At 35.6% G+C, this 19,402-nt stretch overlaps 1 protein-coding gene across 1 annotated transcript in view; it reads left to right on the forward strand.

Moving 5' to 3' along the window:
• SLC44A1 (solute carrier family 44 member 1) overlaps positions 1-15,214 on the forward strand; it is a 166,532-nt gene extending 151,318 nt beyond the window's left edge. The window contains exons 14-17 of the mRNA XM_068973651.1: positions 764-901; positions 7,417-7,653; positions 9,447-9,527; positions 12,916-15,214. Of these exons, the coding sequence (XP_068829752.1) occupies positions 764-901; positions 7,417-7,653; positions 9,447-9,527; positions 12,916-12,939 (480 nt within the window). The 3' untranslated portion in view covers positions 12,940-15,214. The remainder of the gene's footprint in view (positions 1-763; positions 902-7,416; positions 7,654-9,446; positions 9,528-12,915) is intronic.
• The last annotated feature ends 4,188 nt before the right edge of the window (positions 15,215-19,402 follow it).

The following is a 19,402-nucleotide window of genomic DNA, read 5'->3' on the forward strand; positions in this document are numbered from 1 at the left end:
TGTCAGAGCACCTACAGAAGAGAAAGAAAACTTCTTTTTTTCCCAGAAGCCCAAGGGAACATCTTTTACTTTCATTGGCTCTGATTTGTTTATGTACCAATTCCTGAAGCAGTCATTGTGGGTGAAACATGTTGATTGACTTACATCGATCAAAGCTTATCCCCAGAGCTGGAGGTAGTGTCAATCAACCTCACTCAGACTCCAAGAGAATGAGAAAGCATTGTTTTCTCAAAGGGGATTTGATGTTCTGCCCCAGGAGGGAGGGGTATAAAATCAGCAACAAAGAGTTGTCTACTGCTAGAACTGTGAGTAAGTGACAGCACGGAAGAAAGTGCCAAGGAGGAGGAAATAGACGTTCCCAATATAACAACACAGCAATCTGGTGCCTTTATATGTGCGTGTAGCTTTTAAAGCATCACTGAAATGCCTAGTGATGAACCCAAAGTATCTAGGAAAGGTTAAATTATGGTTTGATTTAATAAGACGGGGAAGAAGGTAATGAATGTTGGAAAGGTTTATGTGTGTTTTAATAAATGTAAGTGTTTTTAAAGGACCAAAACTAGGCCGTCCAGTTCTCTTCACCATATCAGGTTTTTTTTTTTTTTTAATGTCTTATATTTCCTTGTGCTTAATCTAAATCTGTACCTCACCAAAGCCATGGGTTTAACTGTGAAATATTTTTGCAAGCTATGCTTTAACTATCCTTGGTTTAAACTGTAAAGATAACATTTACTGATAAAAAATTGTTTTCACTTTTGTCCAGAATGCATACACAGCCACAGCTATCAACAGCACCAATTTCTGCACCTCAGCGAAGGATGCCTTTGTCATTCTCGTGGAGAATGCTTTGCGAGTAGCTGCCATCAACACAGTGGGGGATTTCATGTTATTCCTAGGCAAGGTAATAAAACCAAGTATATTATCTGAGACATACAGTAAATTTTCACATATGCAATAGTTGCTGTTAATTTAAAAAATATATGTAGCTGACCAAAAACCTAAAAGTCACATAATATAAAGCAAGCACTTACAGAGCCCTCAATATGTATCAGGCATTTTTCTAAGTACTTTACATGTATTGTGCTCATTTAATCCTCATAACAAATTTGTAGTGGAAATTCTGTTATTATCTATTAACTTCATGATACAGATGAGGAATCAGAGGCAAGCACAGTTAAGTAATTTGCCCGTGATTCTCCTGACATATTTTGAAATAAGAAACAGTCCATGTGGTGGTTAGGCCCACTGCATCTGAAGCCTGGCTGCCTGGATGAAAATCCTGGACTCACTAGCTGTGTGACCTAAGGCATGGTACTTAACCACTCCGTGCCTCTGTTTGTCCATCTGTGAAATTGGTGTCACAATAGTGCCAAACCCCTAGAGTTGTGAGGATTAAGCTAATGAAAATGTGTAGAGTACCTAAGATAGTGCCTGAGACATTGTAGGTTCTTGATGAATATTAATGGTCATTGTTAACTATATATAAATCCCTTAAACTAGAACTGTTAGGGAATGAGAGCTAACTGTCCTCAAGTATCTTTTTATTCTATGCTATTAAAATCTGAAAAATATTAGATAACATTATAATTGGGGTTCATTGTATCTATATTTCAAACTATAAAATACTCAGAAAATTTAAGATACTACCACTATAACCTAATAACTTATTTTTATATTACCTCCCATGTTTTCCATAGGCTTATATTTCTATAGTATAACAGCCCTACTATACATACCTATTTGTTCCGCTCTTTTCACTTCATATCCTATTATGTATTTTTTCATATTGCTTTGATAACCTTAATAATTACTCATTATCATGATGGCCACTGTTCCATCAAATGCTATTCTCTTACTATTGAGCACTTTTTACTCCAGCCACTGTGCTTTTGAAAGGAAAAGCACATTTTTCCCTTGCAAAGGAAACGGGAAAAAGCATTTGATGTTGAAAGGCATTGATTAGCACTATGTAGGTTTTTTAATTTATTTTTTCATTGGAATATAATTGCTTTACAATGTTGTATTGGTTTCTGCTATAAAACAATGTGAATCAGCTATAAGTATACATATATCCCCTCCCTCTAGAGCCTCCCTCCCACCCCTAACCCTCATCCCATAGCACTGTGTAGTTTTAAGTTCTCAGGCACAGTCTTCTAAGAAGAATTATACAACTGTACAGATAGTTATTTTAAAATTTTTTAATTAAACATATATTATGACTTCTGGATTTTTGTCATGTTTTTACAATAAGAAATTTTTTATAGTAAGAATGAAATGAGTTAATTCATATTAAGGACTAAATACAGGTCTGACCTTATTACTAACCATTACTGTTATTTATGTGCTATATGAATAACTCAGGGAGACTCCAGATTTTTGGTTTATTTTTTGCATATTTATAATTGACCCCTAGTACCTAAAAAGCAACTTTAAAACATATATAAATATACAGAGCAATTAAAAAGTTTTTGACACTTACTGGGTACCAGGCACTGAGGGCAGTGCTTTATATGAAGTGTTTCATTTGGTCCCCCACCCTCCACCCCATAAGGAGAGCTCCTGCTATTATCTTCATCTTACAGCAAAGGAAACCAAAGTTTAGAGAGCTAAGTAGGTTGTCCAAATTTAGAAAACTCAAATGTGGCAGAGCTGGAGTTCAGATTCAGATCTGTATGACTTCAAAGTTTTTAATCACTGTGAGCTATAATTGCCTTAACTGACAAAAATTTTGTCCCTGGGCCTTTTCTCCCAGAAGCCTTTTGATTCAGTGATTCTGATGATGGTAAACTACTAGAGATAATTCTAAATACAGCATTATTTATAATAGTGACCAAATGTACGCAGTCTACTGCCTAACAATAAAAGTTGGAAGTAATAATCTGCAGACTATTTGCCTATTAAACCTTTTTTCTTTTTTTTTTTTTAAATTTTTTTGGCCATGCCATGCAATCTTTAAGATCTAGTTCCCTGGCCAGGGAATGAACCTGCGCCCTCCACAGTGAAAGCACTTTAACCACCAGACCATCAGGGAATTCCCTAATTATGTTTTCTTATTAAGAGTTTATAATATGATTGTGTATAATATGGTAAGTGGAAACGCTGAGTAAAACTACTAGACTATCACAGAACTGTTTAAAAATGTGCATAAGAAAAAAATTAAAATTAATATCTCAAAATGTTAATAATGATTGCTTTCAGATATTGAAAATATGAGTGATTCCAAACCCCTTCTCCCACTTTACCATGATAAAGTTTCTATGCATTTTGTATAATGGAAAAATATATACATGATAAAATGTAGTGTTTTAAAATTGGCTTTGAGTTTTTTAGCAGCCTGTCTTCCAAGAAGACAGGCTTTCTTTCTTAGGTTTTTTTCTTACGTTTCATAACCTTTTAGTCATTAAACAAGTATAGAGTACCTACTAGTAATGTACCAGGGGCTTTTCTGGATGCTGGTTATAATACTAGTCAATAAAGTGAATTTAAAATCTGGTGGAAAAGACAGTTTTGTATCCCTTTTTTCGCTTCATATTATGAGCATTTCTCATTTTATTAAAAATGTCTTAAATGTGATTATACAATTGTATAATTTATTTAACAAAGCCTTTGTTTTTTACTATTGAGCTTTCCTCAATTTTTTTACTATTATAAAGTGTACTATAGTGAAACTTTTGTATACCAGTTCTTGCCCACAGTAATACTTATGTCCTAAGGCCAGAATTGTGGAAGTGGAATTAATGAGTTCAAGTACATAATAGGATTTTTGATATGTATTTCCAAGTTGCTTTCCAGCAAAGTATAATTTTGAATAATATATCTAATGTTATTTACAAAAAGACCTAAGACTATGAAAGATAAACAGTTTTTAAACTCTCAAATCAAAAAAGGAAAAAGATAAGAGGAAAAAAAAAAAAACTTCTGGGTTTCTAACATACTAAAATGAATTTCTTGTTTTCCTTTTTCTTTTTTTGGTTGTTTTCCTTTTTCAAAAATATACTTCTGATCACAAAATACAATAAATCTTTTAAAGAGTTTCTTTTGTTACAGTTAATGAAATTAATAGCTGCTAGTATGCAGAAATAGCTTTTGGTCAGATAGTTCAACTAGATAGATCATAATAAACATAAAAGTGTTAGGAACAAATTATTAGTGCATTCAACAACTTGGATGAATCTTGAGGGAATTATGCTGAGTGAAAAATGCCAATCCCAGAAGATTAAGTATTGTATGATTCCATTTATACAACTTTCTTAAAATGACATTATAGAAATGGAGACCATATATGTGGTTGCCAAGTTGGTGATAGGGTGGGAGGAAGTAGGGATAGCTACAGAAAATTAAAATGAAGGAGGCTTGTGATGATGGGAATGTTGCTATCTTTACTGTACCGGTGTCAATATCTAGATTGCCACTTTGTATTCACTGCTGTCAATATAATTTTGCAAAGTGTTATTACTGAAGGGAACTGGATAAAGGGTACAAGGGTACATGTTCTGTGTTACTTTTCTACTATTTCACATTAATCCATAATTATTTCAGAATTTAAAATTTAATTTTCAAAACCTTGATTTTAGAAAGAAAACAAAAAATAGTGTCATGGATTTTGTTTCTATGAAGCCCCAATGATTTTATCGAATGGTAAATTAGATTTAGAAGAGACCCTACCTCCTCTAGTTTAGTGGCTTATGACCTATGATTGCTGGCCTATAGGGTCCTCAAAGGTTAAGAATAAAGATGTAGAAGCTATATTTCAACATTTTAAAGTCTAATAGATATTGCATATTTATATTATTTTATGTCTATTTAATAATACTTTTTGTGACACTCCTTATATGTCCTAGTTGACAGTTTAATCTGAGTTCATTCAATTAAAAATGAAAATAAAAACTATTACTTATAGATGCTATTTTATTGGTAAACAAAATCTTTCAAAAACATGGGTTTCATGGGAGAAAAGGCATCATAAATCCAAGATTGATGACCAAAAAAAGGAAGAAACTAAGATTGCCAGTCACTATGTAAAATGCTTTCAGAATGCTTATTTTAACAATTACAGGGTGTATGTCATATTGAATCTCTTTTAAAGATGGATGAATAGGCTCAGAAAGGTTAAATGAACTTGCTTAGTCACAAAACTAAAAAGTACTGACTCAGATTCAATCTTACGTCTTTCTGACTCCAAAACTAGTATCCTTTCTTCCTCTTTTTCTCACATTCTACCCTGATTTGCCAATAATTTATCCTTTATTATAAGATTGTCTAAACTTTTAAAATTATATATCCTATTAAAAATTTTGAGCACATTTCCCCAGTATATTTATTTATTTATGATATATGCAAAGCTTTTAATAAAAAATAAATTTTTAGTTTATGATAAATATAAATAGAAGTCCCAAGTGATTCTCTTGAACACTCCCTTGGCTATGTGTACTCCACTATGAAGGACACCCACCAGGTATATAGAGCCGTACTTCTTATAGGCTGTGGACTTTCTAAGACTCACTGGGGGTACTTTTAAAATGAATATTGCTGACTTCATCTTAAATCCAACCAATCAGACTCTCTGGGGGCAAGGCTCAAGAATCTGCATTTTATTCACAAACTCCCCAAGTGACTCCTAGCCCATCTGATAATTTGATAACCACTAATGTATCCTCTGCTTGAGTGGATGCATGATACCCTTTCATTATACTAGGGAGTAATTATTACATTTCTTTGACTTTTTAAGCTAAATATCACTGATTTTCATAGTTGTTTCTCATGTGCAATATTCTACCTCAACAGCTTTTGTCTCAACATCTGCTTTTCCTGAGCCACATCTTCTGCCTATTATTGACTTTAACATTCAAATGTGGTTTTAACTTTTTGTGACGTAGAGAGAGCATAAAGCAGCTCAGTTCTCCCATAGGGTAGATGTAAAAACATTAAAGAAAAGGATAAGAAATAACTCACTCTAAAATCGAAACCAAAAAAAAAAAAAAAAAAACTGAAACCAGAAGAGTGAAAAAGATATGGGCCTAATTAGCTGTTTGTGGACATTACCCCAGAAATAACTCGTCATGAGAGAAGATTCTTAAATGTATTGCCACAAAAATGATGGGAGGGGAGCAGATCCAGCTTTGCTACCTAAAATCATCTGAGAGAGGGATCAATTTGTAGCTTAACCAGTATATCTGATGCATTATAATTCCTGGTTAAGACAATGATGAATGAGAGATGCTTTTGTGTCGACAAATAGTAGGGGAAAGACAAAAAAATTCCCAGTCTCTTGTCTTCAACCCTGGGCAAGGAAAGGCTGCTGTGGTTCTTGAGGACTCTTTCTTTTTCTTTGTTATTTACAGCTTGATGCTAGGCCAGAGTGAGGCTAGGGTTCAGTGTACCTATTACTGTGATGTATCAGTATCCAAGTATTTGCTGAATGTTTACCTGGAAAGAGCAATGGTGTTGGCATCACAAGACTATTTTTTAAGTGGTATATGCTCTTTATTCTACTCTGTGGCCTTGGGCGGACCAGCTAGGCTTTCTACGAATGTTTCCCAATCTATAATACAAGGGTGATAATGTTTGCTATAAGCTATTCATAGGGTTATTGAAAAACTGAAATAAAATATATTAAATGGACCGCAGAAAATTTGAAGTGCTGCATGTGTGGTGATGAAGCATCAGAGTAGGTGGTTCTTGACAGTGAGCAAATGGCTATTTGTTTTATTTTTACAGCATGAATGTGTTTCGCAATCTTTTTCTTCACAAATAGTCCAAATCAACACTTCATAGCAAATCGTATTAAACATACCACATGTTCTATGGGAAATAAAATACAAAGAGAAAGCTCTCAGAGATGTTGGTTGCAGCATTATTTATATCTGAAAACAATGTCTCCAAATGTAGGAGAATGGTTAAATAAATTTTAAACCACCCACAGAATGAAAAGAGTGTAGCTGAATATGTACTTAAGAAGCATGTATTATATATAAATATTAATGAAGAGCTTTTAATGAGTTGTTTATATAATAGCATTTCATATATATAAAAATGCTTAGAAAAAAATACACAGCAATACTCTGCAATGTCAGTAATTTTCTTCTGCATGCTAAGAGTGTGTAATTTTTTTTTTCTAAGATAGGTATACATTTCTCTTAGAGATCGCCACAGATGCTAAATAAGTGAAGTCTTAGGGAATAAGCATACCACTTGGAAAACTTGTTTATTTTTATTGTCAACTTGGATGATGTTTTATGTTACATGATACACATGTGTATGCATATCTATGGATTATACTTTCTAAGTTGCGGGGGCATGAATTCATACAGCCATCATTTCTAAATAGTAAAGAGGATTGTAAGTCTGCAGATGATGAAGAAATAGAGGTTTTCTGCAGGAGGTTATTCAGTGTGGCCTTTGTTTTCTCCGTTTCAGGTGCTGATAGTCTGCAGCACGGGTTTGGCTGGGGTTATGCTGCTCAACTACCAACAAGATTACACAGTATGGGTGCTGCCTCTGATCATCGTCTGCCTCTTTGCTTTCCTAGTCGCCCATTGCTTCCTGTCCATTTATGAAATGGTAGTGGATGTTTTATTCTTGTGTTTTGCCGTTGATACAAAATACAATGATGGGAGCCCAGGCAGAGAATTTTATATGGATAAAGTACTGATGGTAAGTACTTCAAATGCCCTCTATTGCTTTAAGGATTAAAAATACTAATATAAATGTTGTAGAACATTCTCTATGTTTAATTCCCATTATATGCAACTGAGTAATTCAGAATTAATCTGTAGCACTCATGAATGAGGCTAGTCTTGGGGAAGTCAGGGAAGAAGACCCTTTTGGCAAGAATGAGACCATTTCAATCGACCTAGCTAGAGCAGTGTCCCACTGAGAGTCCTGAGTTCACATTGCTCCCTACTGTTCTCCTTGTCTCTGCAGTTAGATGAACTTAAGTAGGCATTTTTAGCCCTTGAAACTGCAGTGTTGGACCACTCACATTCTAAGTGCCTTTTCTGAATCAGGATTCAAAGACGAAAAGTTTTATTTCCCGGGTTGTAATGCCTACCTGTATTTCTCCATCTACCACTTTTCTAAATATTATTGCTGTCAACCTGTTAAAACTCATTATCCTAGGTATGCCAAGCCAAACTGAAGATGTTTTGTAATGAATACAGATTATCAGACCCATGACTGGTAGATTGTATTGTTTTCCACTAGTCAAGATCCAAACCTTTACAAAGATAACATATTCTTTATAGTTACATAGCCTCTACAGCTTCCGTATATTAGAACCTCAGTTAAATGTTTTAAAAAATTTGGAAATCATATTAAAATGATTTAAATACTAGGATCTATGTTAAATGCTACCTAATTAAAGACATTTTTAATAATACTTTACTATTAATCTGTGAAATATTCCTATCTCAAGAATGAGTAGTATTGAAGATTAAACATTAGACATTGAAATAACAGAACATCTTCCAGTAATATGGTTTATCCAGTTAAATCTAAAATAAATGTATTAATAAATAAGCTAGATTTTTTTTCAATTTCAAAAATTCCAAATGATTCAACTGACCTATTTGATACTCATTATCTCTATTACTAAGAACATCACCAGCTACATTTTGGGCATTTTTATAATCTCAATTATAATCCTAACTGATTATTCTCATCATTGAACTTGACTTAAGAGCACTGCATCTCTCTTGTGATTAAGGCATTTAGAAGGAGGGATTTGTTTTGTTCTTTAAGCCACTGATGAAAAACAGAGTAAAATATACAGTTTTTCTCATTTTAGTTTTGTCTATAAAAATGATGAGGATATTGAATGAGGAGGTGCTCCATAAACTTTGACAGGATAGAAATGTTTCCTTTGGGGCATAATCCCATTTTAACTGCTTCTGACCAGCTGTTTCTGGTTGTTACTCCCTGTCTTCCTACTTTATGGAATAATTTCAAGGCCATATAGACAATTTTTTTTAAGTAGCTTATTTATGCCTTGGTAAAAATAGTATACTAAGTAGTGTGAGTGCTTTCTTTTACCTCCTAGAGTTATTTTAAAGAGGGGGCTTAGTGGAATAAAATGTTCTTGTTTCATTTATTTAGCCTTGATATGGAAAAAAGTAAAATAACAAAACAAAATTCTAAGGGTGAGAAAATAGTCTTTTCTAAAAAACAAGAGTTATTTTCTCTTCCAGATAACTAAACATCTCTTTGAGTCTAAGTAAGATTGTCACAAGGAATGGTGGGAAAAAAGATTTTATATCAACAGCTTGCAGTCCATACCCTCAAACTGAGCCATTCTTGTGTATGGTACCAAACATTATTTATTGCTGGTTTTTTTTAGGCCATCCATTTACCATTACAGAGTCAAACATGTCAATATTCTTTAGAAATCATCTACCATCTAAAGTCTGAAAGGACCTAAGAATTTATGTAATCTGGTTCCTGTTTTTCAGGAGTTTGTGGAAAACAGTAGGAAAGCAATGAAGGAAGCTGGTAAGGGAGGCGCTGCTGATGCCAGAGAGCTCAAACCGATGGTAGGTGGTGGTGAGGAGGCAGCTGCCCTCCAGGAGTTTCACTTTCTCTTCCTCTCTCTCTCTCTCTTCACTGACTGCACTTGTTCAGGAGAAGCTGTTGTGATCTGTATCACGCAGGACATGCTGCTCTTTCTGTTTGTGTGTTTACCCATCACTTGGATGGCGGAACTCTTGTCCCAGCTGAGACCGCCTTCTGTAAAAGTAAGCTGAAAGGAACAGTGTTCATGCCGGGGGTAGGGGGTCTCTTTGTCCCTGAGGTGAACTTGGCAGTTTCCATTTTTTTTGTTGTTTTTAGCTATCAGAGTTTAGTTTTCATGGGACAGAACATTTGGTTGTGCACTTGAACTGACAGTTTAATACTTATCATTTTAGAAGTTATGATAGCAATTCCTTTCAACTTGCTGAAATTCATATTTCTCCCCCATTTTAATATTGGTTTGTTTATGTTGCCGTCTTCTCCCCTTTGCTGACTTTTTCTTCTGTTGCCTGGACTGTACTTTCTTTGTTTCTTACGTGATTTTTCAGTAGCAAACAAGGCTATTTCTATCCACACCCACATTCCGACTCAGTAAGACAATCTGGTCATCTCCAGCCTCAGCTTAATTGTGAGAAAGATAAATTATCTCTGCTCAGTGATATATATAACCACTCTCTTTTCATTTGAAAAAAGCAAGTTAAAGTTAACCAGTGAAAGAGAATCCTGAGTAGCTTTTCCAACACACATTCGTACTGCTGCATAATGACAGATGTCTTTAGCTATACTGGTCTAATTACTGCTTGTATTACAAATGTATTCTTCTTAAATAGCATGTTTATTTCAAAATATTATATAATTGCCTACATCCTTAAAACAGTTAATTTAAAATAACATGCCTTCTGATTGCACATAATGTCCCAAGAAAGGTAAGGGAAGGATTCTTTTGTCTTTCTTCTTTATACTTTAATAAATGGTTTGAGTTATAAGTCTCTAATTTAAGAAATAGATAGTTTAAAGCAAGTCCATTTAAGTGTGTAGGAATAGAGGAGATGGGTTCATGGCAGAGGTACATGCTTATACAAAATAATTGCATAGTTAACCTGCATTAAAACCTCACAAAATGTTTAGACATAAACTCTTCTCTATAACCCCATCCATTGCCTGTTTCAGTGTTGCTCTTAATAGCATTAATGATGATAAAATCAAAACTTCAACACTTATAGTCCCAAGGCACAGGTTGCTCTAATCATAATTAAAAAGATTTAGAATGGCCATATAAACTCTTAGTTTTAAGTGTGCATCAGCCAGAACTAGATGAACAGAGAAGGGGTGCTAATCACCAGTATCTCCTATGAGGATCCTCACCTTCCTACCCTTTCTTTCTGCATCCCCTTTACTTCACGTAGCCTGAGGGAGTTGAAGTGAAAATTCTGCCAACACCAAGGTGGTCTGGAAAAAAGAGGAAGGCTTCCTTCTTGCCACTGCTTGGTTGTCCTAATTGTTCAGAAAATAAAGTTTCAAACCCAAAACTTTTAAAAGATATATACAGTCTTAAAATGTAAACTCTCCCCTCTTTTCTCTCTTTTCAGTGGTTGAAGCTTACATTAAATCATTCTTCAGTGAAAAGTGTTTAAAGAAAGGGAGAAATAATTAGAACTTTAGCACTAGCTACTCTGACCATGAGCTAGCAGGTATTTCTGTCTTATTCTTGGGGGAAAGATAGCTGACTTGTGGCATACCAGAATGCAAATATATATTCTCTTACCTACACCCCTCATTCATAGGTATCAGTACTAGGAGAATTGCCTACATTATGTGGCATTCTACTAGAAGCCAAAAATGTAGAAAGGGTTTTTTCCCCCTAATATTCGTTTCAGTTTTGAATTAATATCCCTTAATTCAGAAACTGCATTGAATTCTTCATTCTGCTTTTATTTTATGTTGTTCACTGGTTCATTGCTTGCAGATTAATGACAAAGCCCTCTGCTATGTATCCAAATACATCCTTTATGTGTTGTTTTTCTGGTGCTTTGCACACTGTAGCATTTGATCTGTCAGAATGATATTTTAAGTGGTTCAAAAAGTCCCTGTGAGAGAAGTGTGAATTGTTGTTCCCAGCATAGTTAAATCTTTTAACTTTTAAATCTTTCATCAGTACCTTTACTTCTCTTCTTTTGTAGTATGCATGATGCGAGTTGACCCCAGCTACCACCAGCATCTTGTGTATGTCCCTAAAGAATTATCTGAGAAATCCCCTCCTATAGTTTGGGGCTTGGTTGAATTTAGGATTGCTTGTTTGTATTTGCTTGGTTTAATTCACATGTTGTTCCCTTAGATGAAAGTTCTGTTAACAGACCATCATCTATTGAAACACTGCTGTTCAAGTTCACTGTCTTTCTCTTTAATGCAATAGTTTAATATAGGAAGTTTTTTCAGTCTATAAAATAATGTGCAGAAATCTAAGATTTAAATATTTACTTTTGACGGGATCACTGAACTAAATGTCAGTTCAATTCAGTTCAGTCGCTCAGTCATGTCCGACTCTTTGCGACCCCATAAATCGCAGCACGCCAGGCCTCCCTGTCCATCACCAACTCCTGGAGTTCACTCAGACTCATGTCCGTAGAGTCGGTGATGCCATCCAGCCATCTCATCCTCGGTTGTCCCCTTCACCTCCTGCCCCCAATCCCTCCCAGCATCAGGGTCTTTTCCAATGAGTCAACTCTTTGCATGAGGTGGCCAAAGTACTGGAGTTTCAGCTTTAGCATCAATCCTTCCAAAGAACACTCAGGACTGATCTCCTTCAGAATGGACTGGTTGGATCTCCTTGCAGTTCAAGGGACTCTCAAGAGTCCTCCAACACCATAATTCAAAAGCATCAATTCTTCGGTGCTCAGCTTTCTTTATAGTCCAACTCTTACATCCATACATGATCCCTGGAAGAACCATACCCTTGACTAGAAGGACCTTTACTTCCAATTTTTCTCTTAGACTTGAGAGAGCACCTCACTAGTTAAGGAAACTTTGAAGGTTTATAAGGTCTTTCTATAAATCTTTGAAAATTATTTTAGAAAAATTTACCAAATATGATGAGATTTAAGAAAAAGATATTCTGGCCTTCTGCTTTTTGTCATACAGGAGAAACTTATAGAGAAAATGGAGGAAAAAACCTGGACACTAGAGCAATGTAAACTAGAGATGAATTCTCTGCCTATCTTAAAGATGACCTACAAGGAAATGTGAATTTCAATAGGAATTTCAGCCCCTGGAATTTAGGTTCAGGAGAGAGGGATTCTCAATCCATTTTGCTTTATTGCCATTTGTGACCATCTGTGTATTTGTAACATCATTCATGTTCTCCTTTTAATGATAATTGTCTAAGATTATACTCTGTATGACTTTGTTTTCTAGGCTTCGGGAGCAAGTTCTGCTTGAACCTAGCTGATCGTTATGGAACCCATTGACATTCCAAAACAATATATACACATAACTATGTATTTGTGTGTGTGGGTGTGTGTATATATGTATATGTATGTGTGTATATATATGTATACGTATATACACACACACACATAATCAGCCAAAATCAGAGAAAAGGAACAGGGATTTAATACCTTTTTTATGCTTATTTTTGTCAAACATGTACTCCTTTCATACGGGTGGCTTTTACAAGGCAACTGCCATCATTTAATGTTTTCAATTGTAATTGTCTTAATGGAAATGTTAAGATTCATATCTGATTAACATTTTTAATAACTTAGAGGAGATTTTAACTTTAGTTATTTAAATTAGGTAAAATTATTGTACTGAATCCTCTGTCTAAAGTTTATTCAGGGGTGATTTCCCTGTTGTGTGCATAAAATCAAGACCTTATTTTACTGATGCATAAGTCCTAGTGGGATGAGACTAGGCATATGCTTTCAGGTTAATAAGGACTTACTCCAATCAGTTTTCCCCAATCAAAGAAGCCATGTCATTTTCCTTTTAGAAACATACAAGTGGACCCAATTTGGGAATTTTCATAATAGCTCATGCATTTGTCAGCCAACATTAAAATGTAACCAACTCCTCAGGTATTTGTAGTTTACCCTAATGCTTCTATAAAGAGAGTAGGTAAAAAAGAAAAGGGTAGATAATCTTTCTTATGCAAACTTTTTTCTTACATTTTGTCTTTCTTTCTTTTGATGTTAGTAGCATCCTCCACACATTCGTGTGCCTGATTTGAAAGGAAGCTGGGGCACCCAGCAAGTTTAGCCTTTAAGTTTCTGTGTATCGGTTTGCAGAGTAAATAATGCTGGGAGGAATAAAAAAGGGAGAGACGCATGGAACACAAAGCATTGAAAATTCCGGTGCTTGGGCTTCTGCTTCAGAGGAACCCTAGTGGCTTAGAGCTAAACAGCCATTTTATTCGAATGCTTGCTGTAAAACTTAAAAACATACTGGCAGGTGCTCCTCTTCTTGGCAATTCATTAAGTATCCAGAATTCTACAATGTTTAACTGAAGAATTGGTTAACGTTTTGATCCTCAAGTGTTGAACGTTCTTTGTGTTTGGGGATGGGTTTTGGGTTTTGGGGGGTTTTTTAATTCCTGAAGCTTACCAGATATGAATGGCTAATATTCCATTGTTCTGCTTATTGTAATGGTGAATGCTTTAAGAAAAAAAGTGTAATTTGCTAAGAATAATTCATGATCTGTTTATGCGATAACTCCTTTTTGTTACAATTTTTTTAAAAAAAGCTATTTTTGTTAATGTAAAGTAAATATTTCAGAGCAGATTTTTTAAACTTATTGCACTAAATACAGGCTCTGTACAAAATAAAAAAAAGAAAAGCCTCAGCATTTTATCATTCCATGGAAGGAGAATCTTTTGAAAGAAAGCATTGCCTCCTACCAGAATTAGAAAATGAATTAGACCGGTATTATGGAAATACATACAATTACTGTCACTAGGGCTTAATAAGCAGCTGTTTGCTAATGTGCTTCCTTTCAAAGGGTTGGACCTTTAAATTGCTGCAAAAGGTAAATTGTATCTTTTTTTTTTTTTAAGTATCCGTGTTCTTTAGCTAGGGTAAAATTTGCTAAATGCCTTGGTTTCTTTTCAAAGCTCATGTAATATTTCTGATTTTTCAGAATATTTGCAATAAGAGTCTGGAATTAAAAAAAAAAAAGAAACAAGAGCTCATGTCTTGGCAAGATCACGGAAAAGAATATTATGAGAGTAGCTAATTTGAAACAATAATTCTCCAGAAGTTAACATCTAACATCTGATGTCACTAAATGATATCATTGTGCTCTTTTATATCATTTGAAATGGAATAAATATAATCATGTAACTAATCATCCAAATAGGTGAGAGAGCAAATCATGTAAGAAAATTTAGCATACCTTCTGTTTCATAGCCACACAGATTATGGACATTAAGAAACATTGGGAACTAAATTTAGGATTGGCAAAAGTCTAGAAGATGGGTATCAAAACAGAAGACATTCCAGGCGCTAGTTATTTTAGGAGGTGTCCCTCCAAAGTGACCTGCTGGAAGTCTTGCCTTTGGAAATTAGGTTCTGCTCACTTGGACATCCCAGCACCATGGACACTTGCTGCTCCCTGTTCCGTATGCTCGCAATCTCAGCTATTTGGAAGCCACCAGGAATGCTTTCTAATTATCATTTGCAACTAGAACTGTAATCAGAAAGAAATTTTGTATTTTTGTATAACTGGATTGTGTGCCATTTTATATAACAGGTCCTGTTTTACAAATAAATTTTGTTTTACTAACATTGTGTTTAGAAATTATGATCTATGTGTAACCATGTCATTTGTGCTCCAAATTAATGGCCAGCCTGTTTCCCTTTCAGTGAATGTGTGTGCCATACAGGTAGATAATATGCAGACGGGCATATATTATTATGCACAGGCATAATATTACACAGGCACACACAGAGAGATATTTGATTTATAGAATATCACTCTCTCATGAGCTTCATTCCTTGAGGCATTTTAGAAAGACTCACAGAGGCTTTTTAGCAATATTTGAATGTTTTGAGGTTATGTTTGAATAGTCCTGCTGTCGCTTTCATTCATCACGAGTCATTCCTCAGCTAGCTCTGGGCTGCCTTACTGCTATTTGCTCCCTGCCTCCATCTCTGCCCAAGTGAGAAGAATAGATGAAGAACAAAAATTATCTGTGAAATGTGGTTACCTGAATACTTTTATAAACCACTGACTCTGTGTTGTGGTTTTTGTCTTTTTCTGTGGTGTATCTTCAAAAGCATGTTCAGGACACCTATTTCCAGAGTTGTAGTGAGCGTCCTCTCGTCAAGGGTAATCACAGTGAGAAGAGAATCATAATTGTTGCTGCGATTGGAAAATTCAGGCTCTGGTGCCTGATTCAGACTTTCTGGGCTCCTGCCTGAAGATTAAGCTCTGCTGTATATGATAGGGAAGGGAAAAGGTTATATTTCAGTATAAATCCGAGAGACCCATCTTCTGTGGGAGGCTTACCAGTACATTAGGTAAACATTAGGAATTTAGCTAGAGCACTGAGATTGTATAATCCTTGTAAGGATGAGCACAGCTCAAAGCAGGTTGTTCCTTTAAACCATTTAATGCAGTGTTTAATGTTTAAGGATTAGAACTTTTATCCTAGCCTATTGCATAATTAAGTCCTAAGTTACTGCAGTTTAAGTAGCTTAACAGTATGTTGGTCCCTCAACTTTTTCCATAATGGTTGAGGAGGGGGCACTCACTGAGTCTATTTAAAAGTTATGTGGCAAATAAGTTTTCCCTTTGTACAGATGCTCCCTCTTATTTTTTTCTTTTTTCAGCGAAAGGCAGTAAGCTGCCAGTTCCCAATACCACTGATCTTGGTCTGCCACGGGCTCTGTTATCTTCCAGGGCAGTTTCAGGATTTCACCCGGCTAGAGGGTAGTGAGGAAATGACTCCTTCCTGTATTGTGGTCCTGAACCACTTGAGACCAGAGTAAGGCTCCTCCCACCCTCTCCCTTACTACAGGTACCAAATATTCATGAGGCCGTATTAATGCCCCTAAGGCCCAGACCGTTTCCACCAAGCACCACTACTAGCTAATAAAGACCACTGAAAGGCCTTCAATGTAGAATTCTACGGTCATTCCCAAAACTAGAGCTGATAGTTATGGTGACCTGAATGTTTTATTTTATTTTTGATCAGTAACCTCACTTGAATTTTTGGAGTTTCCAGTAGCCTTAACATAACCTCTGAGACGTTTCCTTCAGAAAGGTCTTTATAAGTTTTCACCTTTCAGAAAGTTTTCTACTGCTTTTTTTCTTCTTTTTTTACTGTTACTTAAAAAAATAAAAATGAAATCCCCAGAGTGTGGAGGCTTATCAGTGTACCTGCCACAGTTAATTTCTGTATTCTCTTCATATATTCCATCTGACAAATGAAAAGTGCACTATAATGGCTTGCCTAAAGTTGTTAAGATGTGGTCTGTGGATATATATTAGAAAATTGTGAGTTCATAAGTAAATGCATAAAGCAGAGCTTTGTGTATTATATATTCACAATGTAGAATGCCTTTTGCTTTAAATGCATATTCATGTATCTTTGTATACTAAGGAATACATGTTGGCCCATTTGAAAAGTAGTCTTTCTTCATAGACAGTGGCTGCTTTTAGAATTAGCTCATCTTTTTCATGGCACACAGCCCAAATTGTGAAAAAGCAGAAGCCTTGAATGTGCCAAGAAAAAATATAAAGCTGGCAAACTTAGAAAACAAAATAAAAAGCATGTTGTATACACTTAAAATTTTTAAATAGCATGTTTTCCCCCTTCATGTTTCATAAATTTGAGTCAAATTCTTATTCTCCCAAGTTTTAATCAAGAGGGAAATTTTAATCTGAGATTTAAATCTTTGAAGATATCTTTCTTATAAAAAACTTCAATACAAAGTTTTTAAACTTGAGAATTTCTGTGGAAAACCTTTTCTATGGAAATACTACAGTACCCTCTCTTCCTCCCCATATCCTTTTTATATGTGTAAAAAAAAGACAAATTGTGCTTCCATTTCAGTATTACAGGAACAGTTATCACTTTTCTAAATTAGATAGGAAGGATTTAAGTTTGGTATTTTCTAAAGGAATTCATTAGTAAATTTGTAAAAAAGACATGCAGTTGCTAGGGACCCAAATATTAGGCTATTTTATTCAGTTTTGATACTCAGTTTTACAGCATGAATGATTTCCTGAGAAATAACACTGTAGACCAGGGAATTCAGAATAGTAAAGCATTCAAGTAATTCATAGTCAAGATCTAGCTGAACATCAAAAGGTTGTAATTTCCAAATGTTTCAGAAATCTCTCACTTTTATTTGCTAAGACATGAATTTAATATTTGATATTCGAAAGCAAGGGGCTTCCCAGGTGGCACCAGAGGTAAGGAACCCACCTGCCAATACAGGTAGACATAAGAGACTCGAGTCTGACCCCTGCATTGGGAAGATCCCCTGGAGGAGGGCATGGCAACCCACTCCAGTTATTCTTGCCTGGAGAATCCCATGGACAGAGGAGCTTGGTGGGCTATGGTCCATAGGGTCACAAAGAGTCACACATGACTGAAGTGACTTAGCACGCACGCATTCAAAAACAGGTTTGTAATCCTTTGCAGGGAACAAGGGGCCCTTTGAGAAGATTATGGAAACAATGAACTATCTTTCTCTCAAAGTCTCATAACCTACCTATGAATATTTAAAATACTGGTAGAATTTCAGGACCCTCAGACTGCCAGCCTCCATCTGACCCCCTTAGAGCCTAATGAACACAAGTCAGAGGCTACTCTAAAGTTGGTTTGTGTTTTGGAATGAAGTAGTGATTAGGCCTCCAATGAAGATACTTTTAAGGTGGTGCTTACCAACTTCAAGCCATGGAATCATCCTTTTTTAAATTAAAGTTGATTTACAATGTTGTATTAATTTCTGCTGTACAATAAAGTGATTCAGTTAGAAATATTTTTAAAAATTATTTTCCATTATGATTTATCACAAGATACTGAATATAGTTCTCTGATACAGTAGGACCTTGTTGTCTGGACTCTTTTTTTTTTTTTTTTTTTAATAGCTTAAAAACTTTAATTTAGTTCCAGCTTTGAAAGTAGAAAACACACCAATGTGAATGAAAAACAGGACGATCAACACTGAATTTCCAAGATTTCCTTCCTTGAAGGTGTGAGGATGTCTCTGTACTGGGATGAATTTTTGGCAAGGTACCAAATTATTTACAATGGACAAGAAAACCCAAAAGGAAATAAATAGGGAATCTCTATAATTGTCCATCTACCAAAACGCTAGATTCTTTAACATTGTCACTCAGATGTGACATTTATGGCATAGTGTTAACAGTAAATCTCTGTCTAAAAATAGATCTCAGTCCACATGACTGAGAACATTTGAAGACGATAAATTAGCAACCTCACTGCAGTTCATAGTTGACAGCAATTTTTAGTGGCAGATGCTGAGGGGAGAAATTCAAAGGTGGTTTTTCTCCAAGCATTGAATCGGGGGGAAGGGGTGTTTCCTGCCATTTTGAGTGGTTTCCAGTCACCACTAGAGCCGCCTTGGACCACTGCCAATGGGACTGTGCTTCTACTGCCCACATTCACTTCACCTTCCTTCTTTAGAATTTCTTCACATTTACCCCCTTACAGTTACCCTCTTGGGCTTCCCTGATAGCTCAGTTGGCAAAGAATCTGCCTGCAATGCAGGAGACCCTGATTTGATTCCTGGGTCAGGAAGATCCCCTGGAGAAGGGATATAGGCTAACCACTCCAGTATTCTTGGGCTTCCCTTGTGGTTCAGCTGGTAGAGAATCCGCCTGCAATGAGGGAGACCTGGGCTTGATCCCTGGGTTGGGAAGATCCCCTGG

Source organism: Capricornis sumatraensis, chromosome 6 (genome assembly GCF_032405125.1).
Source record: "Capricornis sumatraensis isolate serow.1 chromosome 6, serow.2, whole genome shotgun sequence".
NCBI lineage: Eukaryota > Metazoa > Chordata > Mammalia > Artiodactyla > Bovidae > Capricornis > Capricornis sumatraensis.